At 47.4% G+C, this 27,678-nt stretch overlaps 1 protein-coding gene across 1 annotated transcript in view; it reads left to right on the plus strand.

The window, feature by feature from the left end:
• Positions 1-12,516: 12,516 nt before the first annotated feature.
• The window catches only part of ONECUT1 (one cut homeobox 1), a 56,930-nt gene continuing 41,768 nt past the window's right edge, over positions 12,517-27,678 (plus strand). The window contains exon 1 of the mRNA XM_006831632.1: positions 12,517-13,744. Within this exon, the coding sequence (XP_006831695.1) occupies positions 12,640-13,744 (1,105 nt within the window). The 5' untranslated portion in view covers positions 12,517-12,639. The remainder of the gene's footprint in view (positions 13,745-27,678) is intronic.

The raw sequence follows: 27,678 nt of genomic DNA on the forward strand, positions 1-27,678 counted from the left end.
AGAAAAATTTGCGTTTTCCCAGATGGATTTTCTGAAGCTTGGGGCTACCTCCCCTCCCTCCTTAAACTCAGAACTAGTGACAATCCCACACTGTCCAATTAAGAACCTCCCCACATTCTCCAATCCAAAAGACCAGGTCAGCACAGTCAGGCCGGGACTGCCACCCACGACCCCGGTCCCCACCCCACCCAAACTTTTGGCTGCCAGGTCGCTCCCCGTTCCTGCAGCCTGTCCGGAGTACTGGGACCTGGACTGGAGGAGGGGACCTGAGGATTCTTTGCCTAGCAGAGGATAATGGGACCTAGGGCCTACAAGTGACCTTCCCAGCAGTTCTCCTGGGTCAGCATTCAACCCACTCTCACCCCCATCCCTGGTCCACTTCCCCTTAAGCGACCCTCGAGTAGGGGAAAAGGGAGAGTGAGGCTGGCTACACAGTGGGGGGGCGGTGCCCAGGCGTTCCTTTTTCCTCCCCACAGCCAGGAAAACTGCCCGTGCTGGATGCCAAGATCCAGTTAAACCCTGAGCCTGGTAAAGAACCCGCTGGGGATTGGAGGAGGAGAGTGGGCGTTTATCCCAATTTTCCTGCCCTGTTTATAACATTTTCCTCATCTTCCAAAATCGCCCGTACCAGCCACCGCCTGGACTTTGGGGATCTTTAGAGCCCTGATTCGTTGAACAGGAGGCGACAGTGTAGAGCCGGACCTGGTTCCCCCTTAGCCCGAAGCATCTAACTCCTTTCCGGAGCGGATGCCAAGCGAACCTGTGAAGAAATCAGGTCAAAGTCCCAGGCCGCTGCGCCCAGCTGAACTGGCTACGGGTCCTCTCCCTTCCTGCCCAATTCCATCAGCTTCCAAACGTGCCCACGACCAGCGTCCCACAGGACTCTTCCCGAGGGGACGAAAGCAGGGGGGAGGCAAACCAGAGGCGGCCAAGGCGAGCGGAGCTCCCTCACCCCGCCCCCAGCCCCACGCGGCCTGGGGTTTTCGCGGTCTCCCCTGCTGGAGCCGGGGCCGCCAGGAGCCAGGCGCGTTCGGTTCAAATGCATCAAGGCTCTGAAGTCATTTATCCGGTTTCATAAATAATTTTCTTATTACACTTAAGCCCGATTCCTGCCCCCTTCCCGTTTTTATTGCGGGGTTTCAGCGACTAAAAAGTTTCTAAGTCGGGTGGGCAGTTGTTTTCCTTTTTCCATCATTAACATCATTAATATAAGCTATCAATAACCCTGTCGTTTGGAGCCTAGTTTCACGGTATTGATCCACGCGGCTATTCATCTCTGCCATGCAAGACACGGAATAATTTTCGCATTACAGTAGCTTGGATTTGCTTTTAATTCATATTTAAAGCTGCAACCGGCTCAGTGGAGCGCTCTGCGAAAGACTAGAGGCGCCTAATTAATAATAAGTTAGAAACGAAGGAAGGCACCGGCGAATAAATAATTAATACAGACATCTATGTCTCTTTGAATATTGCTCCTGTAAAAATTTAGACTTACCAGGACTATACTGTAAGTCTGCAATTTATATTGTGGGGATGATTTAAGAAAGCTATTTTTTTTCCCCTTGAAATACAATGCTAAATTATTTACAGTGTTTTGCAAGCCTAAATTCCTTCATTAGCCAGCCCCTCAGGTTTGTTCCTTCCAGGTGGAAAACACCAATTAAAAAAAAAAAATCATCATAATGGTAATCATAATAAAACTCTAATAAGAACCACCAGCTGAGATTAATTACCAAGTGATAAGGATGGAGCAAAATGATAGGAAAGTAGAGGTGTGGGATCCCCACCCTTGAGAGGGGGGTAGGAGCAGCCACATAGGGGATTTTGTCTGGGAGATAACACAGCAAAACCTGAAGTCATTGGTCAGTGATTTGGGTTATTCTCAGATACCCTAAGGGTCAGGGTTTCAGGTGAACTCAGGATCTTCAGGAATACTGGAGGGTAGGGGTATGGTTGGATTCTGGAGGGGTCCCCACAACCAAAAAGAAAAAAAGAGAAAAAAAGGAGGTAGTAAACACAACCACACACTCAGGGAGTCTAGAGAAAACAGGACCAGCCAGGTTCCAGGTCAGCCAGGAGCCACTAGAAGAAAACGCAATTCAGAGAAAAGAGGGTAGCAGATAGCAGTGACTGGGAATAAGCTAGGTAGGTTTTTGTGAAAACCAGGATTTGTTTGCAATATTGTTAGCAATATTGATTTTTTTGTTACTTGGATTAATGTATGTTAAACAGGAAAATACAGGCACTAGTCTTGTAATCATCTATTGAGAGTCGCGTTTCTCAGGTGGGTAACAGATATCCGTGAGCAGGAGGCAGATCCAGGGGTATCCAGAAGTTCCAAAGGCAGGTTGGAGCAGCCAGAGCCCCACAGGTTTCACCGCCAACCCCCTCACCTTAATTGCACTCTCATATTTCACTAAAGTCACTACAGAATTAAATAAAATTAGAGGAACTCAGGGGTAGAAGTGGTCTTCACCCTAGGGGTCTCCCAAAGCTTCTCCCAAAGCCTCCCTTCAACGCGCCACAGCCCTACCCACCTCCAGGTCTCTTTTTGGTCTTGAGATCTCGGCGGCCCTGGGTTCGGGACTTCCACAGCCCCTCATTTGTAGACAGATGGTTTGGTGGGGCGCACATCATAGATGTGCTCACATATGAACCCACACCGATTAGGCCTGAAAAAGACCGGGGGCAAGGAATGGAGGGGAACCGTTACTCACTTGCGTTGGAAATTCAGACGCCTGGACTCTGGGCGCCTTTGTGGCCTGGAGGGGCATTCAGTGGAGCCGACAGTCGCCCCTCACATACACACACACATACACAAACACACATCGTTCCCTGGGGACTCTTCCACCTTCATATGTAGCATTAGAACCAGGGTCCCACTTGCAACTTTTCTTCTAGATCTCCTCCTGGGCCCTGGGTCACTGCATTTATGGGGCGAAACCTCGAGACCGTCAAGCCCTGCCACGTAGGTGACAGGCTTTTCCGAGCTCCAGGGAAGCTGAGGGGGAAGCACAAGACCTCTGGAGCCTTGGTTGGGTTCAAGGGGGACGAAAGGTTGAGCACCAGGGTTAGAGGGCAAGAGCTCCGGTCAACCGTTCCTGGCCGCTCCGAAACTACATAATCCTGCTCCCGGGCCAAAGGGCAGGCGCGCTTGCCAAGAGCCCATACGCGGGGTCCGACACCCAAAGCAAGGGTGAGGCTCTGTCGCACAAAGCGAACAAAGTCTCACAAAGCTCGACAAGCAAGAAAAAAAACAGGCAAAGTGTGAAGGGGGAAGAAGGCACAAAATCGGAGGGAAAGAGAAGGCTCTAGCTGGAGAACGTAAAAGGTTCTTCGGAGCTGGACAGAAAGGGCGGCGTCGACCAGGATGCAAAGCTCACAACACCGAAATTCCATTTTTAAATCTTCTAGGTGTCTGTGGGTCAAATAAAGACAAGGGCGGTAACGATTATTCTGTTAAATCTATGGTACTTGACTGCGCAAACACTAATTGATTAGACACCAAAATGATTTGTTTAAAGAGTTTTCCCTCCCAAGTGCTGCCGCTCTTGGGCCGGGTCGGCGTTACCATGCAAGACTGCGGGAGAGCTCGCCAAGTGGGCCGAGCGCCCGGCCGCTGAGCCCGCAGTCGGGTCCACGCCCGACTGGACTAAGGCACCCGACTCGGCCTCTATCCTCCACTTCCAACCGTTCACATCCCTTCGGGGAGGGATGGTGCACGTGCAAACCGTCCTGGGCCAACTTTGCCCTCCGTCCGCTTTTCTTTGCTCTGAGCTTTACTCTCTGTACAAGGCTTTGATGAGGTGCCCCCTTTCCTTTCCTCTATCTTTCCCACACCTCTGCCTGCCGCTCTCTAACCCTGCGCGTAGCTATTCCACTTATCCCGCGCAGAGTCCCAGAAGAGGAGCCTTAACCACCGCCTGAATCTGAACTATTCGTTGCGCCCTCTCTCCTGGCAGGTCTCACTTAGCAACATATTTCAAAGATGAAGCGACATAACCAAGAAAGAAAACGTGTACACTTAAGAGTTGTGGCGAAGCCAATCTGCCCCTCCCAATCGAGCTGATCTCGAAGTCCTTCAGCCAGAACGTCTCCCAGGAGACTTGGAATTCTCCCGCATTCCCCACTAATCAGACACCCCTTTCCCCCTCAGCGCGCTGGACCTAAAGACTTGAAAAGTCCTTGTCAAAGTGGACGACCGCCAGGACTACCTAAGTCCAGGAACAGCCCGCTCTAGTTTAACCTAAGGCCCAGGAGAGCAAGTGGTTTTCTTCTGTTGGAGAAGTAACCAGAAATGAGCAGGAGAAAGAGGCCTAGACCCGGGCTGCGGTAATCTCCTAGAACAGATGAGCGAGCTGGGGTTGGTGAGTTTGGCAGAGCTGGCTAGGGTTTTTCTCCAGGGCATCTCCCCTTTGGAACTGACGAAGGGGTCCTAGATAGACGTGGAGAAAAAACAAAAATGCAGGGTAAAAATATTGCCATGGGCAAAAATCGTGATGTAAATTAAGAAGGAAAAGAAGAAGAACATTAATTTTAAAAAAACAAATGAATTAAAAAGCGCATGGTAGGTGGTTTCTGCGTGTGTTGAAGAAGTGATGGGGAAGTAGGCTCCTCTGGTCTGCTCCTCAGAAGACATTATCTTCCCAACAGGATATCAATGCAAGCCTGAAAAAGAAAAAACAATTCCTTCCATCAATTATACAGAAATGCCAGTCTGCAGGAGAATCTAGATGCCTCACACAGTCTCAGCAGATCATCTACACCTCTCCCTCCTTTGTTCTTCAAATTCTGCATCAGTTTGATACAGCTATAAACTCAGCAATGGCTCAGGGGGTCAGGAATCGTCTATTTCAGAGACTCTGGAAATGTGTACAGATTCTCTGATATGAGGATTTTTGTTTTGAATGATATTGAATTCAAAGAGGTGACAGACCTTATTAAGGTAGATAAAATGAACATCATCATAGCCTGTGATGGTGAAAATACTGGCTCCAATACTAACTGGTGTAGAGCTATAGGATAAGCACTGAGCTGTTAATCACAAGGTTGATGGTTCTAACTCACCAGTCATACCTTAGATAACCCTGTACAGGGACGCTGGGTTGGAATCAATTCAAGGGCACTTGTTGTTAAGTAATTAACACCAGAGAATAAATAGGGAAGAGTGTCTTTTTTGTGCCATCTTCTGTTATTATTTATTCACTGTTCTTTAAACGTTTTATTGTGAATTGAGTGAAGATTTACAGATACAATCATCAGTTTTGCATTCAACAGTTCGTGCACTTAGTTTCATCTCAGCGATTTCAATCTCTTCCATGTAACACCAGTTATCCTGCTTCCTCCCTGTGGTTCCTGGTTCCATGCCACCCACCTTCCCATCCCTTCTCAGCTTTGTCCTTGGTAAATTGTGCCTTTTTTCTTGTGAATGACTGACCATTCCATGGTGAGCATACTAGTATTGTTCTCCCCACCTCACACCCCTATATACCTATCTATTGCTTGGCTGAAAATTGGGCCACAAGAGTGAGTTCCTTTCCAGACTTGAAGGGTGTTCAAGGGTCAGAGTCTCCGATTCCTTCAGTCTCTTTCTGACCAATAAGCCCTGACTTATTTATAATTTTAAGTTTTGTTCCACATTTTTCCCACTCTATATGGGACCTTCTAATGTGATCCTTTTCATAGTGTTTGGTAGTGGTAGCTGGGCATCATCTAGTTCTTGTGGTCTCACAGTCATGAAGACTGATGTTCACATGTCCCATTAGTCCATTGGACTAATTGATTCTAAGCATCTTCAATTCTCATCACTCTTCTGTCTTCCACACATGGAGAGACCAATAGTTGTACATTAGATGGCTGCTAATGAGATTTTCAAGATTCCAAACACTAATCACCAAAGTAGGATGTAGAACGTTGTCTTTGTGGACTGTTATGCCAATTGATCATGGCATCCTCTGGTGAGACAATGGTCCTGAGCTCTCAGGCCAAGCAACTCATTGCCTTAAGATGTTTGATAATATCTAAGAAGTTTCCTTATGAAACTTTATCAGGAGCTCTGGTAGCATAGTGGTTATGAATCGGGCTGCAAACCTTAAGGTCAGAAGTTCGAAACTAGCAGCTGCTCTGCAGGAGAAAGATAAGGCTTTCTGCTCCTGTGAAGATTTACAGCCTCGGAAACCGGTACAGGTTGGAACTGACTCCGTGGCACTTAACAACAACAACAAGTTTTCCTCATTTTGCCCATTATATGTTCCATCCATTCTTAGTTGTGTTTTCAGCAAAGACACTCATGCAAAAATATCCTTTTTCAATCCCTTACGTATTTGCATGTAAACTCCCACCACTCTTCCTTCCATACCCATTTCAGCCTGTGTATTTGTCCATGCATCTATCCACAAAACACTCTTGTTCTAAGGTTGTGTAGAACATGATTTATCTCTATCTGACTCATAGAGACCCTATATAGGGTTTCTGGTGAGCTTGAAACGCCTACCTTGTGGTTTAAGCTGACTTTGCAGTCCAGCACATTGACCCACAGTGCAACAGCAGGACTCCAATAACCTCTATCTGACTCATAGAGACTCTGTGTAGTGTTTCCAAGGAGTGGCTGGTGGGTTTGAAGCTCCAACCTTGTGGTTAGCAATCTAGTGCTTATCCTACAGCACCACACCAGGAATAATATATACTAAATAGAAGGCCAAAGATTGAAGAAGCTGGCTATAATCATTGGTTGCCATGCCCTTAGCCCACAAGAATGCAGAGAAATTATTGGCTATTTTTTAATAGTGAATCACCAGGTCACCTCCAGCAATTTGCTGAATAAAGTTTTTCTAAATCTGGAGGACTCCAGAAAGAAGAAAAGAGAGGATGACAGGAAGCCTTCAAGACCAGATGTTCTTTACCATGGCAGGGAACTCATCAGGAGTTTTAATTCTAGTCAGGCATCAGAAACACTGATGAGTTAGGTTCTGAGGCTCTGACAAAGGGCTCAAACTAGTCCTAGAGTCCTGGGTTAGGGGGAATTTGTCCCAACACCCAGACTTGCTGTGATTGAAGCCAAGAAACAGAAAATAAATACAAAATGTTTCAGATGGGCTAGGCACATTTCTTCAGAATGGCCCTGAAAATTAGTACTAGGTCATATGCTACATCTCCATTACCAAAAAAAAGGGAACTCTGAAGTGGATGGAAGGTTCTTAGAGAAACTGTGTGGCCTACATTTAGAGAAAAGGTATTATTTACTTTTTCTTTCCTAAACTTAAGTGGGGTCACCAGGCAAGCACTAGCCAACCCAACATAGGAAAAAGTATTACCCACCCCCAGGCTTTTATCTTGACCTTTACAAAATGTTGTTGTTAAGTGCCATAAAGTGGTTCCAACTCATAGGAACCCTATATAGGACTTCAGAGGAGTGGCTAGTAGGTTTGAACCACTGACCTTGCACTACAAACTGACCTTGTAGTCAGTACTTATCCTACAGTACCACAGCAAGATTCCATTTACAAAATAAACAGCCTGAAAACCTTGCTTCCATGTAGAAAATATTGCCAACGACAAGCATATAGTTGAGAGTCATATTTTTCTTCATCTTGTATGTTGTCATTTGAGGTGGTGATTGTAGTTGTTAAGTGCCATCCCTCGAGTTGGTTCCTACTGACTCAGAGTGACTCTGTATAGGGTTTCAGAGGAGAGGCTGGTAAGTTTGAACCACTGACCTCGCTGTTCAAAGTGGCCTTGTGGTCCAGTGCTTATCCTACAGTGCCACACCAGGACTAACACTATTTAATTTTTTTTTTCTTTGAACTCTATGCAGTTAATCAAAATCTAGGCAATTGATAACAAAACCTCCCTTCAAATTTTTGTCTGTGTCAAGAATTGAGCAGCTGTCCTGTATATCAGACAATGACCTACCAAACAGCATCAAGAAGTCCCTCATTGGGCTCCAATTTCTTCAAGTCCTTCATCACCCATAATGCACAAGACCTGCCAGGTATTATGTTGAGTACTAGAGGGAGAAAAAGAGGAGCACAGCAAAATAACAAAAAGTGATCCCACCCCTCCCTCCAGCAGTTGACAATTTCGCCTTAACTAGACCCAAAAAGAGCATCTTTCCTAGCCATCACACATCCTTTTATTATTAGGTACCATTGAGTTGGTTCCTACTTGTAGCATCATTATGTACAACAGAACGAAACATTGTCCATCCTCATAATCTTTTCTATGTTCAAATCCATTGTTGTAGCCACCATGTAAATATATCTTGTTGAAGGTCTTCCTCTTTTTCAATGAACCTTCCACTTTGCCAAGCATAATGTCCTTCTCCATAGACTTCTCCTGATAACATGACCCAAGAAGTATTCAAGACAGATTTGTATGTTCTTCTGGTAACCCACGATATGTATAATCAATATTCTTGACCAACACAATAATTCAAAGGCACCAATTCTTCTTCAGTCTTCTTTCCATTGTCCAGCTTTCCCATGCATATGAAGTGACTGAAAATATCATGGTCTGAGCCAGGTGTGTTTTACTCCTTAAAGTGACATATTTGCTCTTTGACATTTAAATCTTTTGCGGTAGATTTGCCCATTGCAATACATAATTTAATTCAATGAAAGCTGCTTCCGTGGACGTTATTTGTGGATCCATGTAATATGAAATCCTTCGCAATTTCAATATTCCCCCTCATTTATCATGATGTTGCTTATTGGTTTAGTAGGGAAGATTTGTGTTAGCTTTATCTTGAGGTACAATCCATTCTGAAGGTTGTAGACTTTGATCTTCATCAGTAAGTGCTTCAAATCCTCTTCACTTCCAGCAAGAAATGTTGTATATTACAGGTTGTTAATGAGTCTTCCTCCAATCCTAATACTGCACTATTCTTCATATAGTCCAACTTCTGAGATAATTTGTTCTGCACACAGTATAATGAAAAGATACAACCCTTGTCCTGATGTTAAGCCACATAGTATCCTTTGTTCTGCTGAACAACTGGTCTATCTATGTACAGTTTCCACAGGAGCACAATTAAGTGTTCCGGAATTCCCATTCTTCACAATATTATTCATAACTTGTTATGATCTATACAATTCATTGCCTTTGCATAATCAATAAAATGTAAACATCTTTCACACATCCTTAGTAATTTTCCAAAGACATCAGTCTAATAACAATGAAATGTTATTTCTGATTGAGAAATCCCTCTGACTTAATCAAGTAAAGAAAACCAATGGTTAAATAAAAGCATTAGATAGACAAGAAAAACTAGGGAGAGATGCAAGCCAAAGCAAATTCTGCACATGCATTTAAAAATATATACATACTTTATAAGATATATAATATATTGGGAAAAGTCAGGGGAAATGTTAAACCAACCCAGTTCAACACATATTACAACACATATTTCCTTTGGTTCCTCCTTTGGAGACCAAGAACAAACCAGACACCCTTACATAAAGTTCCATGTTGTTGTTTTTAAGTACTGTTGAGTCAGTTCCAACCCATAGTGACACTATATAGGGTTTCCAAGGAGTGGCTGGTGAGCTTGAACCCCTGACACTGCAGTTCAAACCAATTTTCAGTCCAGCATATTAACCCACAGTGCCACACCAGGACTCCATAGCGGCCCTGTATAGGGTTTTCAAGGAGCAATGGGTGAATCTGAACTGCCAGCCTTGCAGTTCAAACCAACCTCTTTGTACAGTGAATTATCCCACAGCACCACACCAGGTGTTATAGCTTCCTGGGAGGGGACAAACTGAGTTTACCTGACCCCACCCTTTTTCAGGTGATCTCCAGGGAAACAACCTGGACCCTCTCATCTCGGAGGGTTTCTGGATCAAATCCCTAATCAGCTAAACAAGGAAAAAAGCATGAACTATTTCTGCACTTGGTGGTATTTACTTCTTTCTCTTAACTGCCTTTTGGGAAGAGAGTTTTCATAAGGGCAAATCAGTCATTTGGGGGGCATTAAAGAAGGGGGCGGTGGGCAATACTTCAGTTCAAAGATTACCTAATCCATTGTTTAGTATTTCCTTTAAGGGAGCTTCGTGCTTTATATTATAAGAAAAGAGAACAGAAACAAAAAGAAATGGAGGATGCAGCTTTCCTTCAACATTAAAATCCATAGCAAAAATTATGTTTGTGTATGTGAATTAATAGATGTAGGTAAAAGTATAAACAGAATAATTTTCTTTTTTGAGTTTCATGTCAATGTATTTTTCCCAAAGAGATTTTTCTGTGAGGGCCCCAAATTCCTAAACGTTCATTGTGTAAGTAGACATAAGTAGACATACAGAGCAAGTGGGGGGAGGATAAAAAGTGAGTAGAGCTAAATATTGTTAACTGATGGTCCATGGAGTGGATGCAATCACTGTAATGACACTAAGTATATAATTTGTTGAATGTGGGACTGACTGATGATCTGTTCTGTAAACCTTCACTCAATTCACAATTAAAAAAAAAAAAGTTTTAAAAAAATTGTTTGGATAAGATGGGAGTGTCTCTGGTGATGAAACCAGACAGATTGGTCAATCCCAGGACTTGACTATTTCCAGAGAAGTCAGGTTGACCCTGCCCTTGGCCTACCTGGATCACAATGTTCTCCAGGTGGATCCAGGAAACCTGGGGAAACTGGGGCCTGCTCACTGCTCACGCTTTAGTTTGCAGGGAGTTTCCCTCTACAGTTGGCAGCTCCAAGCTGTTTTTGCCTTGGTGACCCTGCCCTACCACTACCACCACCCCAACCCTGGCCTCTCTATGAAACTAGAAACGTTTGCAGCAGACACTTCTGTTGCGCTGTAGCTGTAGCTCCGGTCTCAGCAGCCCAGCGCAGGCCACACACACTTTATTCCATACGCGACCTAGATAGCCCAAGTTCATCTGAGGCTGTCAGCCATTGCGACTACCATTCGCCACCGGGCAGAGGCTTTGCGCTGACCAACTGTAACTGCCAAAAGCCGGACAATGGCCACATCTGTCCTTTCTCCTAGGGATGAAAGCACCTAAGCAGACTAGACTCTGCCTTTTGTTTCTTTCTCTCTTTTGTAAAGCAAGCCTGGGCCAGTGGCAGCCGGTAGACATCCCACACTAGGGGCCTCTCCAAGCCCCCTCCCACCAGGACCAAGAACTAGGTTTGATTCCCGAACAGAGTGTGATAGTTGGAAGGGAGTAATTGCGGCCGAAGTGAAATTGATTTTCAAATTTACAGGTTTCTCTCGGGACGCCGCAAAGAGGGCGTCCCTACGGACCAAGTGGAGACCTACGCACCCGCGTCCACCGAGTCCGCGTAAGTCCCTCCCTGCAAGCTGCGGCCTCTGGGTGCTTCACCAAGCGGGCCATGGAGCAACCGCAGTTAGGGCCGGAACCTCCGCTGCCCCACCAGCACCGGAAGTTAAACTGGGAACCCACCAGGGCATCCTCTCCCCCCCCAACACCCCCCAACACACACGCCGAGTCATTGGCAGACCAGCGCGCCGCCTTAATTACGAGCTGAGCAGGAGAAGGACGCAGACGACAAGGGACAGCGAGGTATGGCCTGGACCGGGACCCTTAGCACTGAATGCTCCTTTCCCAAGGCAGAAGAGCATTCTCAGGGGAAAGGGAGGCAGAGGGTGCCCGGGCATCAGTCATCAAGCTGACCCAGGTCTTTTAGAAATTTGCGTCTCTGCCCCCAAAACAAGATATGCACTTGAAGATAAGCAAAATGCAGACTTCCAGCAGGACTCCAGGAAATAAAGTTTACAGGGCACGGGAGCAAGGAGAGATGATACCGTCCCCAGGTCCCCGGGCAACCTGCACCAGGAGTCAGCATTAAATGGGGAAAGAGAGATGACGATGCTCTCTCTCCAACTCTAGCGTGCCACCTGGAATGGCAACCCGGCGGGAGCGGCTCGGGGTTGGAAAGATAGAGCCCACAGGAATCAGGCAGCACTACGGAGGGCAAGTCTCCCGGAGTCGCAGCAGCGGCCCCAGGTCGCGCTTTGCGTCCGGCCCTTCTCAAGTGCACGCGGTTCCCAGATCGCTGGGCGCCGCTGGAAAGGCAGGCTCTCCCTTAGTCCTCCTCCCCCACCCCCCCTTCCTGTGTAAAGGGACGTCACGGGCTTAGCGCGCGGGGACCGGGGGGGCGGGGCCGCGTTGAGCGCATGCGTGCTGTGCCTGGCGGGCGTGAGGGCGGGCCGCAGCGGCGGCGGCGGCGGCTGCGGCGGCGGCGGCGACTGCACGGCGACCAAAGAGTCTGCAACAGTAACCGAGCCATGGCTCGAGCTGGTGAGCGGCGTGGGCAAGCAGCAGCCGCGGCAGGCTCACGGGCCGCGTCAGGGGAGCTGGGAGCCTCACAATTCTAAGGAGAGGGGCGAGAGGGGGCCGGGGACGGGCGGGCTGGAGGCACCGCGCTCGCCCAACGGCGCGGATCCTATTTGGAAATTAATATTTAAAAAAAGCCGAGGAAGCCGAGGACGCAGAGGGAGAGGTGGGGGCAATAGGAAAGGCGAGACACAGAGAGAGACAGAGCCCCACAGTGAGAGGAAGGAAGGAAGGCATCAGTTGTCTGCAACCTATGTGAAGACCGGACTCCATGCGCCCCTCACCTCTGCCCCGCCACATCGATGTTGTGTCCGCCGCCCGCTCGCCCTAATCACGATGAACGCGCAGCTGACCATGGAGGCGATCAGCGAGCTGCACGGGGTGAGCCATGAGCCGGTGCCCGCCCCTGCCGATCTGCTGGGCGGTAGCCCCCACGCTCGTAGCTCCGTGGCGCACCGCGGTAGCCACCTGCCCCCAGCGCACCCGCGCTCCATGGGCATGGCTTCCCTGCTGGACGGCGGTGGCGGCGGCAGCGATTACCATCACCACCACCGGGCTCCGGAACACAGCCTGGCCGGCCCCCTGCACCCCACCATGACCATGGCCTGCGAGACTCCCCCAGGTATGAGCATGCCCACCACCTACACCACGTTAACCCCGCTGCAGCCGCTGCCGCCCATCTCCACCGTCTCGGACAAGTTCCCCCACCATCACCACCACCACCATCACCACCACCATCCGCACCACCATCAACGCCTGGCGGGCAACGTGAGCGGTAGTTTCACGCTCATGCGGGATGAGCGCGGGCTGGCCTCCATGAATAACCTCTATACCCCCTACCACAAGGACGTGACTGGCATGGGCCAAAGCCTCTCGCCCCTCTCCGGCTCCGGTCTGGGCGGCATCCATAACTCCCAGCAAGGGCTTCCCCATTACGCCCACCCGGGCGCCGCCATGCCCACCGACAAAATGCTCACCCCCAATGGTTTCGAGGCCCACCACCCGGCCATGCTCGGCCGCCACGGGGAACAGCACCTCACGCCCACCTCGGCCGGCATGGTGCCCATCAACGGCCTTCCCCCGCACCACCCCCACGCTCACCTGAACGCCCAGGGCCACGGGCAACTCCTGGGCACGACCCGGGAGCCCAACCCTTCAGTGACCGGCGCGCAGGTCAGCAATGGGAGTAATTCAGGGCAGATGGAAGAGATCAATACCAAAGAGGTGGCGCAGCGTATCACTACGGAGCTCAAGCGCTACAGCATCCCACAGGCCATCTTCGCTCAGAGGGTGCTCTGCCGCTCCCAGGGGACTCTCTCGGACCTGCTGCGAAACCCCAAACCCTGGAGCAAACTCAAGTCCGGCCGGGAGACCTTCCGGAGGATGTGGAAGTGGCTGCAGGAGCCGGAGTTCCAGCGCATGTCCGCGCTCCGCTTAGCAGGTGAGTCGACACAGGCGTTGGGTGCATGGGGAGATAGGGGACCAGCAAGGGACCTAAGGCGGAAAGAATCCGCCTTGCTAACCCCTTACCCAGAAGGAGGTCCCTGGGCCCAGAAGAACTGGCACACGACCCCAGGGAGCAGACTTCCAAATTCAGGATTCAGCGTGTGAAGCTCTGAGAGCTGAGTGGAGCGCTGGTGGCAACTGCGGGGTGACAGAACTGGAAACTAGCTCAGTCCGAGACCAAGAGAAGTCCCTCACTTGGCGGGATATGTTCTCTCCGGGTTGGGCACACCAGATTTGGGGAGAGGGAAGCAACCATGTGCGTGGAACTGCTCCCCGCCAATGCCACTGGTACATACCCGGGCGCTTTTGTTGGCTGAACGCCCTACGGTGACCCCCTTCCTTGCTCACTCTATTGGCACCCCTCAAGCTCAGCTGGAATCGCATTCTGTTAACGTGAGCGAAAGTTCAGAGGTCACTGGCGGCGGGTGTATGGAGCGATTCGGTGTACGCGTTAGCTCGCGCTCTGCGCGTTGAACTGGCTGTGAGGAAGGCACACGGTGCCGAGGGCGGGGCGGTGGCTGCCCCTCTCCCAGTAATAGGGGCACTTTTAGCAGAACCCAGGGGCCGCCTTCACAGCCAGCTCGCTTAGGACGTTGCGTTTCGTTTTAGTCTGTGTGTGAATTTTCGCCAGATTCCCCTTGTAGAGGATGAGAGTGTGTGAATGCCCCCTGCGAACATTTTCTGAGTCCGAAACCCGTGTGTTTGTTTCCGAGCCGAGATGCAAACAGCACCCTTGCCCAGCTCCTCCAAAACGAGGGGGACTGCTGAGCTCAACCGGAATCGCAGCGGGAATTTCAGGCGCATTCCCCCCGGGGCGGGGTGGGGCAGAACGGGGTGCTGTGGCGGGGTCTGCTGAGGGCCGGAGAGCTGACTCAATTTGTAGAGAACTCAGCAAAGGTTGCCAACTTAATTGACTCCTGAGTCCTACCTAGGTCCTCTCATTCCCTCTCCATCAGCTTCCCCAGCAATCTCCCACCTCAGCCCAGCGCCTGAGCCCAGGCGAAAAGAAAGGTAAAAGCTGGAATGAAGGTTTGTTAATTAACTGATCGTTCTCCATTAATTCGTCCCTGGAGAACGAAAGACAGTCAATCCGCTTGGAGCCGCGGGCACTGAGCCGTTTCACAGTCTAAAATCAAAGCGAGAGGTCAGAGCCCCCTCCCCCACCTCGTGCCTGCCAATAAGAAGCTAGGGGGTGGCAGGTGTCCAGGAGCCTGCGACTTGTACCCGGATGCGACTCAAAGCGCTCCAAGGTTCTGGACGTTTGTAGCCTCCTAGCTGGAGCCCTGCGCTGCCCCAGCCTTTGCCCGGTCTGGTTTTCCAACCCTGACCCGTGATCGTTCCCGCCTAACACTGTCTCTGGTGCCAGCGCCCAGGAGTCAAGTGGGAGGGGTGGGACAGCTGAAAGGAGGGGAAGGCTATGGGGTGCCCTCGGGAATCGTGGGCTCATGCGTTTCCACTGAGGAGCATTAGAAAGATGTGTTCTTTAGTCCCGTGTGGGCTGAGTGAAAACCACAGGGAACTCAGTCCCTGAGAGGGTGGGCGAAGAAACTGTTCTTCGCCCTTACTGTTCCGCCTCTGCCCTCACCTAAGGTTGTCAGTGTCATTTCTCAAAGCAGCCTGGAGCCCTGGCTTCCCCCACCAACTAGACAGTGTCGGTCAAGGCCAGTGAGGTGAGAGGAGGAGTGAGGGAAGAGGGTGGAAATGGAGAGGGACGCATGCCTCCAAGGAAGCCACTCCCTCACCCCTCACCCTCCACTTGCTCTAGGACTTCCGATTGCTGCTTTACCCTCACTACCTCAGGTCACTTCCTGGAAGGACAGACTAACAGACTAACAGCTTCTTTTCAGAGCCGACCCTCGAGCTCTGGAAGCGGGGCCTAGCGCCCTGTCATGAGCTAGCGGCTTATGACCTCCATGAGCGGAGATCCGAACTCAGGTTCCCCCCTGTGCTCCTGTGGGGGAACCGAGTACTGGGACACAAGCTGATGAGGTAGGCAGGTACAAGTGAAGTTCAGAGACCCGTCTCAGAGAACCCCGCGTGTGCACTTATTTGTGCACCCAGCAGCCCACAGCAGTTCACCGGAGGCATGCCCAATGTCTGTCTAGCCCTGGATACTTAAGTCTTCTTTTCCTAGACAAGGTGGAAAATCGAAGAATCCAGCAACACGTCCATTACATACCAAATCTCAGCGAACCACACCTTACACCCAGATGGAGGATCATCTTTTACCTTTTTTTTTTACCTAATTAAAGGGGTGGGAGAGATTGTGACCGAGGGCTCCCTGCCACCAAAAAAGCAGTCCCTTAACACTGCGAAGGAGCCAACCTATTGGGAAGCAATGAGCCTGCTGGTTACCATTTTCATTTTTTATAGTGGGGTTCATTCCTGAACCCTCTAACGATCTGTAAGAAGCTCTGAACACAGGATCCTTTAAAAAGATCGCCAGGCTCTGTGGCCATGCGGCGGGAGGGGAGTTCCCCCATGCCCTCGGAAAGGCTCGAGAAGGCAGGCTGTATGGCTTGGCCGGCCAAGAACCCCACATCTGTCCCCAGCCCTATTGAGGCTCAGGCCCACCTAGCTTGACTCCTTAGCTCTGAGGCCAGAGGGTATTTTCCTTCGGTTCCTCCCTGCCAAGTGGGCTCTGTGCAGTTTGTGGTCTAATATACACATATACACACGGCAGCGTGCTTGGGACGGTGCATTCCCATCACGAAATTACTTGGGCTGGTGGGAGATTGGCGACAGGAGGAAATTCTCACCGAATTAACTACCTTAAAAAAATCAATATGTGATACTGGCTGCTACCCCATTAGAGTGCAGCGCCACTGACTCGGGTGGGCTGGGCCGTGCTGGTGGGTGGGTGCCCCTCCTCTGACGTGGGCGCCTATCTAGAGGCCAGGAGATTAGTTTCCAATTAAAGATTCCAGAAGACATCAACTGCGCTGCGGGAGCCGCCAACACAGGAAAAGGCTATAAAGCGCACGGACCAGTGAGTGCAGCCCTGCGGACCCAGGAAGAGGGCGCACAAACCCTCGGGAGAGCCTGGAGTAGGGCCGCTCTGACTCTACCCAATTTAAAGATGAGGATGCCTCCAAATGGGGGCCCGGGACTCCCAACACCAGAGATTGCCCCCAGTCCTTCCCGGAATGTACCGCCAAAGCGGCCTGGAGAAGGGACTGAACCTGGGGGGGAGTGGTCTGCCAGGAGGCCATCCTGAGAAAGTCTCGCCGGAGTCAACCTGGGCAGTGTTTGTCGTGAGCGGCCTTGCAGGCTGGTTGATTGATAACTGGTCTCTGTGCAAGTCCATTTGCTTTTTGTTAATATTTATCCCAGCGGGTGACATTTCAACTGTCCCTTCACTTCCCTACACCTTGGGGGCAGTGCAGAAAGAGTGCGATGCTGAACTCTGGAAATCCTCATTTCCCCTAACCCCAAAGGCTTTCGAATTGGGAAAGAGGCCAAACCTAGGTTTTGGGCTGCGGGAGCTAGAGGGATTTATGGACCTAAGGTTGTAGAAGAAGGCGACAAGTGGACCGATTCCCTTGGCGCCGTGCCGCTCTCCACCGCTCGGTGAGGCGGGTCTCAGGCAGCGCAGCTGCTCCCAGCCGGTCAGCAAGCGAACAAAGGACGAGGACGGGAGGTTTTTCCTCGAGGTCGCGCGGGAGTGGGGGTGGGGGGCGCCCGCAGGGACGCCTCCTCCCCAACATAGCCCTGGGGCCGGCCTTATTGTCCGGCAGAGACTGAGGTGTCACACGGCCCGCTTAGGGCCTAATGGTGGCCCTGTGTCCAGGGTGTCTTCTGGGAATTTGCCCCCCACCAGCCGAACACGGACAAAAAGGGGGTAAATCACCAGAAGATTCTACCAGGGCACAATCTGTGTCTGTTGTCTGTACAGTGCTCACTTGGCAACACAGACCCCAGTGAGAAGAAGGGAAGAGCCGCGGAAATGCCATTTGGTTAAGACTGAAGCTCCTTGGGCTAGGATGAGGGAGATCTCCATCTGGGGTTGAGGCCTAAAGATTAGTGTGTGGAGACTTTGATGTCTGCGCAGCGAGGAGGACACCTCCGGAGACAAGAAACACCAAGACTTGTTCGAAGGGTAGCTGACTGACCCGCCAGCGGTGCAACCCCGTATCCATTGTAAGGGCTCAGAGGTCGATGGGGTCGGCCTGAGAGGCCTGCCCAGCCCAGGACGTGGCTGTCACTAGAGACTTATCCCCACCATCTGACACTTGCGACTGACACTTAGAACGCAAGTAGTGCGGTTGTGTCGCATCAGCAAAGCTACTCAAAAGCCCAGGACTCATCTTCCTTTATCTTCAAGCTTCCAGCCTTTGGCCCGCTGCGGGGAGACGAACTCCTGTAATTCCCCAATACCATTTGGGCTCACCTTCCCAGCGTAGCACCATGGGCTGTGCTTTGGAAGCCACGCGCGCCCCCTGCGGGCCACTGGTTTTGAGCCCAGCCGGCTGTAAAGAGTAAAGGGATGCTTGAAGTGTCTTTTGTACTCATATTTTTCAAAACGATAACTCATTTAGTAAGAGGGTGTGTGGGATGAAGAGAAGGATATCTAGTGGGCCCATTCGGATACCCAACAGTGCTCATTGTGGGGACGAAACTCCCATTCCTCCAAAGTACACCCCAACTCTAACTCACACACACACACAAGATGCGTGTTTGGATTTTCTATCTGAATTATATTTTGTCAGTATGTTTCTATCTGAAAAAAAAAAAAAGTCATCTGGTGATCTAAAGTCAGAGGTTGGGGTTGGGAGATCTGGTACCAGTCGGATTAGCGGTTCCTTTGTTTTGTTGTTTCCCCTTCCGGCAAACTGACTGGAGTCAGGAGGCTGCCTGAGGCCTTGAGCTAGGAGGTCTTTGTTTCCTCTGGTGTAGAGTGGATGAATGGGCGTTCCGAGACGAGTCTAGGAGCTGGGGCAGGACCCTGGACAGGGCCCCACCGCCGATGCTCCTCGTCTGGTTTCTTTTCGTATAGGCCACCTCTGTAAAGTCGTCGTAGTGAGTAAATGAAAATGAACAGATAATATTTAAAATTTTATGACAAAGCGCGAGCTCCCCCGCCTCCAGGAATATGCACGGGCGCAGTCAAGTAATCGAAAAGATCAAATCTACCCAAGTCGATCAGCTGGTTGATCTTTAGGTCTCTCCACGACAGCTTTGTGTGTGCATCTGAGTGCACGTGTACACCTGCTTATAAAATCGGAATTCGCGTCCCTTATGTGTGACAGGGGTTGGATCATTAAGTTAAAACGTTCAATTCAGTCCCTTTGATCGTGCTGGGGAAAATCTATAGTCATCTCTAATCTACGAGGTCTTTAAGGAGGTTGTTACACGAACTGTTTTTGATGTCATCATTTCCACATTCATGGCAAATTCAGCTAATCAAACAGCACAGCTGCTCAAAGTTCTTGCAAGAAATAGTTCTTACAGGTCATATGGGTAAAATTATTTTTGATCTCCCTGTAAGAAAGATAATCCTCCAGTTAATGAAATCCAGGAATTCAAATGCAGACTCTCAAGAATCTCCTTCTCAGGTTCCATAGTCAGAGGCCATGCCCTTCAGGTGACAGCACTCAGTGATCTTTGTCAACTCTGCATATCGGAATATTTTTAAACTAACTTAGTGTTTTAACTCAACCAAGGATTTTTGTTGAGGTTGAATAAGAAATAGTCTCTGGAAGAATCACAGGCTTTCCAGACTCTTGGTAAAAATTAAATGGCCCACAGTCTAGGATAACAACAGAAGGAGAATCTTGTTAAAGTCCCCATTGCTTGAAGACATGAGATGTCTTATAATGCCTCTAAGGAGCTCTGGTAGCGTAGTGGTTACGAATCGGGCTGTGAGCCTCAAGGTCAGCAGTTTGAAACTATCAGCTGTTCCGCGGGAGAAAGATGAGGCTCTCTGCTCCCGTAAAGATTTACAGCCTCGGAAACCCTGTACAGGGTCACTATGAATCGGAACTGACTCCATAGCACATAACAACAACAACAACAATAATGCCTCTACCAAGTAGATATTAAATACTACTTTCATTTTGCTCTATTTGAGTATAAATCAGCACTTTTAGGAGAAGAAAGTCACATTATTTTCACATGAAACATGTCAACCTATAGAGTTCAGTAAACATTTAAAAAACAAAAACGTTTCTATTGTGAATGAGTTTTGTACACAACCATAATGGAGTGATACTGTAGCATCAACACTGGGCTCAGATATAACAACAACTGTGAGGATGGTGCAGGGCTGGGCAGTGTTGTGTTCTGTTGTTATAGGGTCACTATGTGTCGGAACCAATTTGATGGCACCTAACAACAACAATAGCAACATTAATCATTAAATTGGTACAGGTTTTTGTTGTAACCTATGCATTTTAATACTAATGAAGCCTCTTCTTTCCTGAGATGATAGGCTTGGGTAAGGTGACTAGACCAATCACCAATCTTATTATTTTTATAAAAGCATATAAAATATGTTTCACAGGGTCTTGTTATAGAGTATCCACATGTGCCCTTCACCAAAGATGTCACATTATCATGAAATTGAAACGAATTAACTTCTAGAAATCGGCTTCTCCTTTCGGTGAGGCAATTTAATAAACGAACAGTCAAACAAAACTATACCTGAAAGTACAACCAATAAGATCTGTCATAGTGACTAGGTTAACATTGCTGTGCACATACAATGTGTTAGGTACTTGACTTGGTGCATAGATGTTCTCCTTTAATACCTACCCTTTATTACAGTTGCTCCCAAACCCTGCTATTCACTGGAATCACTTGAGGATCATAAAAAAGAAAAAAGTATGCTGATACTTCACTGCAATCTCAGATACTCTGATTAAATTGGTATAGAGTGTGACATGGGAATTTTTTATAAAACTTCTCAAGTGATTTTAATATGCAGCAAAGTTTGGGAACCAATAATCTATTTGATAGTTAACCATTATTTTCTGTTTCTGTCCTCAGTGAGGTTAAATACTTTTCCTGCTAAAGCACTGAAGTTTGAACTCACTTTCCCTACTTAAGGCCCAGAACTCTTGTACCTTCCACCTCATGCCTCTATTCCTAGTACAGGTTCTTCATTTTGATGGATCCCAAATGTGGAAATGTCTAATTCCCTGTCATATGTATACCAACCTACAACGTCTCTTTCAATTATAGGTCTTTAAATGAGCCAGTGCATTTCTCCACTCTGGAATTCTCAAAGAGAGTTACTTATGGAAATGTATTTCTTTTTTACTCAAGACTTATAAGAGACCTTTTATTGTCCTCTTTTGAAGTAGCAGCCAAAGGGAATGCAAGGCAGTAAACACTTAAACAATTATTGATGGAGAAGGTCCATCTCATTACATGTGCTCCTTGTGGGTAGGACTGGTCCACTGGGACCCATGCCTTGGAGTCCAAGTACTCCCATACTCCTTAGGCATCAGTGTTCTGTTGTGCATGGGACAGCAGTTACCCTTCTTGGTTTCACATCAGCACCTGTCTTGCTATTCCAAAGCTTGCCTGTTACTCATATTTTACGACCCTGCACTGAAAAATAATAAATTGACTTAAACTCTGTTTATATGTTGGTAAACTTCCAGAAGGCAGCTTGTAAATTCAGTCAAACCCCAAATGCTTCCAGTTATCCGTTTTTCTCATCTTTCTTTTCATATGCCATACATAGCATACTCAAATCGACAGCTTCTGGAATCGCTGCTTTCATTTTCACATCTGGTGATGATCTCACAGTCCCAAAGAGAGGTTGTCAGCGAGCACAATAAACTATATGCCTTTCGCTTTCTTTCCTGTTGTCTTCTAAATCAGTTCAATGGGGGAAATTACGTAAATAAACGAGTGGAGCGCGCCACCTAGTGGCCTCTGTGCTCGCTGCACGTTCCGCGACTGGAGTGCGTGAGAGGAGTGGCTAACGCGATTCAAGTATTGATGGAGTCGCAAAAATCGTTCATTAAGGCAATTTAATCTTTGCTATTAAATGTCCTTTCAATTCATTTGGGGTAATTAAGATGCAGTTAAAGTGATTAAATTCTAATTACTTCTGCTAGACAAAGACATATTTGTCACACTAATGCGGTTAACTAAGGACTCAGAAAGAAAGTTAACATTTACTTCGAATGATGCAACTGGAAAAATCAGTTCCTCTTTTCATCATTAATCCAGTGAGCTGGGTGATTATGTAATGGCACTACAAGCTCATTAAATAGGGGAGGCGCTGATTAAAATGACTGCTAGGAAGGAAACCTGAACCAGAAGTACATTAGTACTGTTTGGTCAGCATTCTTAAGCAATATTACTTGGTGCTTTTTTCCCCTTCCCCCATTTCCACTCCAAAGTAATAAACAGTTACTGGATTTTCTCCTGACATTAACAAGAGGGGCACCTCATAGAACATTTCTATCACTCCACCGCAGACACTGTTCAACCAAAAGATGACTTTAAATGGTAAATGGATTCTTGGGATAGTGAGGAGAAAGGCAGATGGGCAGGAAAGAAACAGTTTCAGAATAAAAACTGCTGCTGCAACTTTAGATGTTACTTTCCTTTGCACAATTACCCTTCCTATTAGCCAGTCCTCCTCACACTACCCACTTTTATTAGTTTTTATGGATGGTGATCATGCCACATCTGGGCAGAAGAGCGCTAAGTACCTCTGCTGCAGACTGGTCTCTTCTCAATGTTTTTCCACACTGACATTGGATTATAAACCATGGGTCACTGAAGCTCTTTTATCAGAATCTCCACAAATATCAGTTTCCACTCTCTTATTCTGAGTGCTCATAAAGGGAGAAAGGCTTGAAAATCTAATGAATGTGAGGTTTGCCTTCTAGCAAAAATGGCCTGGCTCCTGCTTGGAGGATGATCCAAGGATAAGGAAGGTCAGTCAGACCCCTGGAGATGCTTGTCCCCAAGAAGTTGTCAGCTTTGCATATTGAAAACCAGAATCATGGCAGTTGTATTTTTCCCTTTGTTTATTTGCTTCACGAAAATGAAACTAAAGTTCTCAAATTCATCAGTCACTTAAGTCAAACAACTACCTTGAAAAAATTAATTGGTGCATTATATTAATATTTATAGAGTTGTTTATTTAATGGATCACACTGTGTTATTTTAAAAAATGTAATCAGTGTCACAAAATTGTACATGTAGAAACTGTCAAGTAGGTGTATGTTTTGCTGCCTATAATCTCAGCACCCAAAACAACAAAAGACAAATTTAAAAAATACTAGAGAAAAGTCCTGCACTAAGAATCAAGCATCCTGTTGTTGTTGTTGTTGTTATGTACCGTGGAGTCGGTTTCGACCCATAGCGACCCTGTACAGGGTTTCCAAGGGTGCAAATCTTTACAGGAGTAGAAAGCCTCATCTTTCTCCCGTGGAACAGCTGGTAGTTTCGAACTGCTGACCTTAAGGTTCGCAGCCCGATTCGTAACCACTACGCTACCAGAGTTCCTGTCAAGCATCCTAGAGACAGGTTTTTACATGGATCAGCTCTGAGGCCTCCTCAAGTCACTAAATCCTTCTGAGCCTCAGTCTCTTTAAATGCCGAATGAAGGATTTGACTATTGAGTTCCTTCCATCTCTCACACTCTATGATTGATTGTTTTCTATGAGGACTGCATATCTGTGGCAGATTCCAGTTGGAATCCTAGTCTTTTCTCCCAATTTAGTGCTCTGTCCCCAACATCAAGATTGAACAACATATAAAGCTCAGGGGAACCGTCTCTTGTCAGGTGGTCAAAGGAAGCAGTCCATCCTTCAGGAGTGCTGCCTTCTGGCACAGAAAAACTGACTTTGAGATTATACTGCCTGCCCACTAGTTCTACAAGCTGCTGGTTAAGGGTGTGGGGCATCAGGAGCTCTTCATACTGCTGCTGGTTCTGTGAATTGACACCATCACTTTAAACATTAATCATGCATCTCCAGCAGTTCTACTCTGGTGTATGCTCTAGAGAACCCCAAAAGTGCTGCAGGAGACGCATACAAGACTGTTCGTAGCAGCGTTGTTCATAGGATTAAAAAACTAGAAGCTGTCCAGATATCTGATATGGGTGGCGGCGGCAGTGGTGTTAAACGCTGTTGAGTCATTGCCGACTCAGTGACCCTGTTTCATGTTTGCAAGGAGTGGCTGAGGGGTTGAAATTGCTAACTTTGTGGTTAGCAGGTCAGTGCTTATCCTACAATGCCATAGTAGGACTCCAGATATCTGATGAGGAATGTATAAACAAATTGTGATGTTTTCATATAATGCAATTGTATACAATATGAAAATGAACAAACCACAACTCTGTACAACGGAGATGTGTCTTTGGAAGAATGTTGAATTTTTTAAAAGGGAAGCTATAGAATAATATACTAGACAAGACCATTTTTATAGGCTCAAAAGCAAGCAGTGCTAAACAATTTGATGTTTAGAGGTGCACAAATATGTGGTAAAAACTATTTTCAGAAAACCAAATGAATAATTAATACCAAATTCAGGAGAGTGGTTACCTTGGTAGGGGAAGGCAAGGAGATAAAGGCAAGAAATCCCCGTTGTAGGTTTAACAGCTTGTTGGCTAACAGTGGTGTCGGTAGGTTGGTGCCACCCAGTGCTGTAATTCACCCCTCCCTCTAGGGGCCTCTCCCTGGACCACCGGATCTGTCGATCCTTAGTCATGTTTATTACAAGTTTGAATCATAGAATAATATGTTGTATCATCATAAATTGCTTAAATGTACTATTTCTTAGATGAATACAAACAACAATTGTTTTGTAGACTCTAACTGGAATGAGGACATATTTGTTACATTATTAGTAACTACACAGAAGCCTTTGGAAATTCTTTCTCCTTCTTTTCCTTTAATTGCCACTTCCATCTCAAAAAAGTCAGTCGTAAAGGTTCACAAAGACTAATCACCACAATCGTGTAGCTAAAACAACAGAAAATTTGACAAAATCAGCTACTATAAAGAAAAACACCTGCAGCAACAAAAACAGCATCTTCTTGTAGCTCATGTAGGTGACACCACATGACTTAAAGCATCGCTGTAATTGGATAATAATGACAGTGCTGACTGGCGTGCATTGTTGTTACTGTTAAGTGCTTTCATGCCGGCTCTGACTAATAGCATCCCTGTAAAGGGTTTCTTGGAGTCCTGGTGTGGCGCTGTAGGATAAGCACTCAACTGCAATGTTGGTTTGAGCTGCCACGTCAGCAGTTCAAATCCACCAGCTGCTCCTTGAAAACCCTACACAAGGTTACTATGAGTTGGAACCCACTCCATGGTGCTTAGCAACAACATAGGCTTTTTTGGAGTCCTGGTGTGGCACTGGAGGATAAACATCAGACTACTAACCACAAGGTCCGCAGCTCAAACCCACCAGCCACTCCTCGGAAACCCTATTAAGGGTCGGAACCAACTAGATGGCATTTACCAGCAACAACATAGGGTTTCTGAGGCTGTTGAGCTTTGCGGGAGCAGACACCCTCACTTTTCTCAAACCACCCACCTTGTGATTTTCAGTCTAGTGTTTATCCTACAGAGCCATCGTGCTCCTCGAAGTGCATTGTTGTTATTGTTAGGTGACGTGGAGTCGGTTCCGACTCACAGCGACCCGGTACAAGGTTTCCAAGGCTGTAAATCTTTACGGGAGCAGAAAGCCTCATGTTTCTCCCGCGGAACAGCTGGTAGTTTCGAACTGCTGACCCAGAGTTTAGCAGCCCGATTCGTAACCACTACGCTACCAGAGCTCCTTTTGGAGTGCATTGCAGTTGTTAAGTACGGTGGAGTCGGTTCCCACTCATAGTGACCCTGCACAGGGTTTCCGAGGCTGTAAACCTTTACGGGAGCCGAAAGCCTCATCTTTCTTCCATGGAACAGCTGGTAGTTTCGACCTAACGACCTTGAGATTAGCAGCCCGATTCATAATCACTACGCAATTCAGAGTGCATTGGAAGGTTCCAAAAGTAAATGAGCATAGAATTTTAACCTTATAGTTATACTGATGCATGTAAGCTGGACTTATGAAAATGTTTGTATTGTCATAACTAACTATTGGGATGTTTTTATAAAAATTTTTTAAAATTTATGTTGAAACCTGGCACAAAAATTTATAGACAGTCTTTGGACAGTGTCACTGGTGGGGTCTGCACTCCTCAGACCCCCCACCCCCAGTGATGCCACTGTTGGGTTGTGTGTTCCTAGGTATTCAGTTTGCTTCTATGCCTCCTGTCTTACATATCTGATAACATTGTTCTGTAAGTGGGTGTTGTGGTTTGTCACTGAGTCACTTCTGACTCATGACAACCCTGTATGTGCAAAGAACTGCTCCATAGGGTTTTCAAGACTGTGATCTTTTTGAAGGCGATAACGAGGCTTGTCTTCTGAGGCACTTCGGGGTGGATTTGAACCACCAACCTTTCAGCTGGTAGTCCAGTACATTTGCAACACCCAAAGATTCTGCTTGTTAGCAGTAAATACTATTTAACAATGAAGGGGAAAATACCGTTTTTGTCTGGTTCTCCAATCTAAACAATTTGAACCAGACCAATCCCAACATGTTTTCTACTCTCATTTAAACAATTGTAAGTCCTGTACTAAATATCAGCCCTGTAGCATAGTGGTTACAAGTTGGGCTGCTAATCTCACAATCAGCAGTTCGAAACTGCCAGTGATCCCATGGGAGAAAGATGAGACTTTCTACTCCTGTAAAGATATACAGCCTTGGAAACCCTATACAGGATTGCTATGAGTCGGAACCCACTCCACGACACACCACCACCACCACCAGAAATCATAGATTCCTAAAACTTGGGCAGATAGTTCCTAAATTAAGTGCTCAGTTACCAGTCCAAACCTACCCAGTGGCACCTTGGAAAACAGGCTTGATAACCTGCTTCTGGAAGGGCACAGTCTTGAAACCCCATGGAACAATTATATTCTGCACACATGTTGTTGTTAGATGTAGTTGAGTTGGTTCCAACTCATAGCAACGCTGTGCACAACAGAATGAAACTCTTCCTGGTCCTGCACCAACCTCACAGTTGTTACTCTTGAGCCCATTGCTCCTGCCACTGTGCTGATCCATCTTGTTGGGGATATTCCTCTTTTTCGCTGACCCTCCACTTTACCAAGCATGATGTTCTTCTATAGGAACTGGTCCCTCCTGATAAAGTGTCTGAAGTTTGAGAGACGAAGTCTTACCATCCTTTATTCTAAAGAGCGCTCCAGTTGTACTTGTTCCAACACAAAGCTGTTTGTACCTCTGGCAGTACGTAGTATCTGCATACACGAGGTTGTCGTAAACCAGAATTGACTGGACAGCAACTAGCAGAACTTGGGCTGAGTGTGGATAAGGCATAAGAAGTAAAGGAAGACATTTCTTCATTGCTCTAGCAGATTCTGTGTTCAGTGGTGGCGATGGAATGAACTGTGAATTTGGCTCCTTGCTCCCTAGGAACTCATAGTCTAGTGGGGATGATAGAGAAATAGTGATTCGTGTATTTCTTTTGGTTCTGAGAAGGATAGCTTCAGGGTGTGATGATGAGTACCAACTGATGAGTTGTGTGGAGTCAGTTCTAACTCATGGTGATCCCGTTTGTGTCAGAATAGAACTGTGCTCCATAGGAATTTTAATGCCTTTTTTTTTTTCTAGGTAGATCACCAGGCTTTCTTCAGAATAGGTTTTTCCAAACCTATTCTGAGGTACCTCTGAGTGGACTCGAACCTCCAACCTTTTGGTTATCAGCCCAGCATGGTAGTTGCTTACACTATCCAGGATGTGAAACGGGGACAATTAATTGAAGATGTAGAGGATAAGGAGGACTTGGGTAATGGAGAAGGAGGGGACAACAGTATATGTGGA

Source organism: Chrysochloris asiatica, unplaced genomic scaffold (genome assembly GCF_000296735.1).
Source record: "Chrysochloris asiatica unplaced genomic scaffold, ChrAsi1.0 scaffold00004, whole genome shotgun sequence".
NCBI lineage: Eukaryota > Metazoa > Chordata > Mammalia > Afrosoricida > Chrysochloridae > Chrysochloris > Chrysochloris asiatica.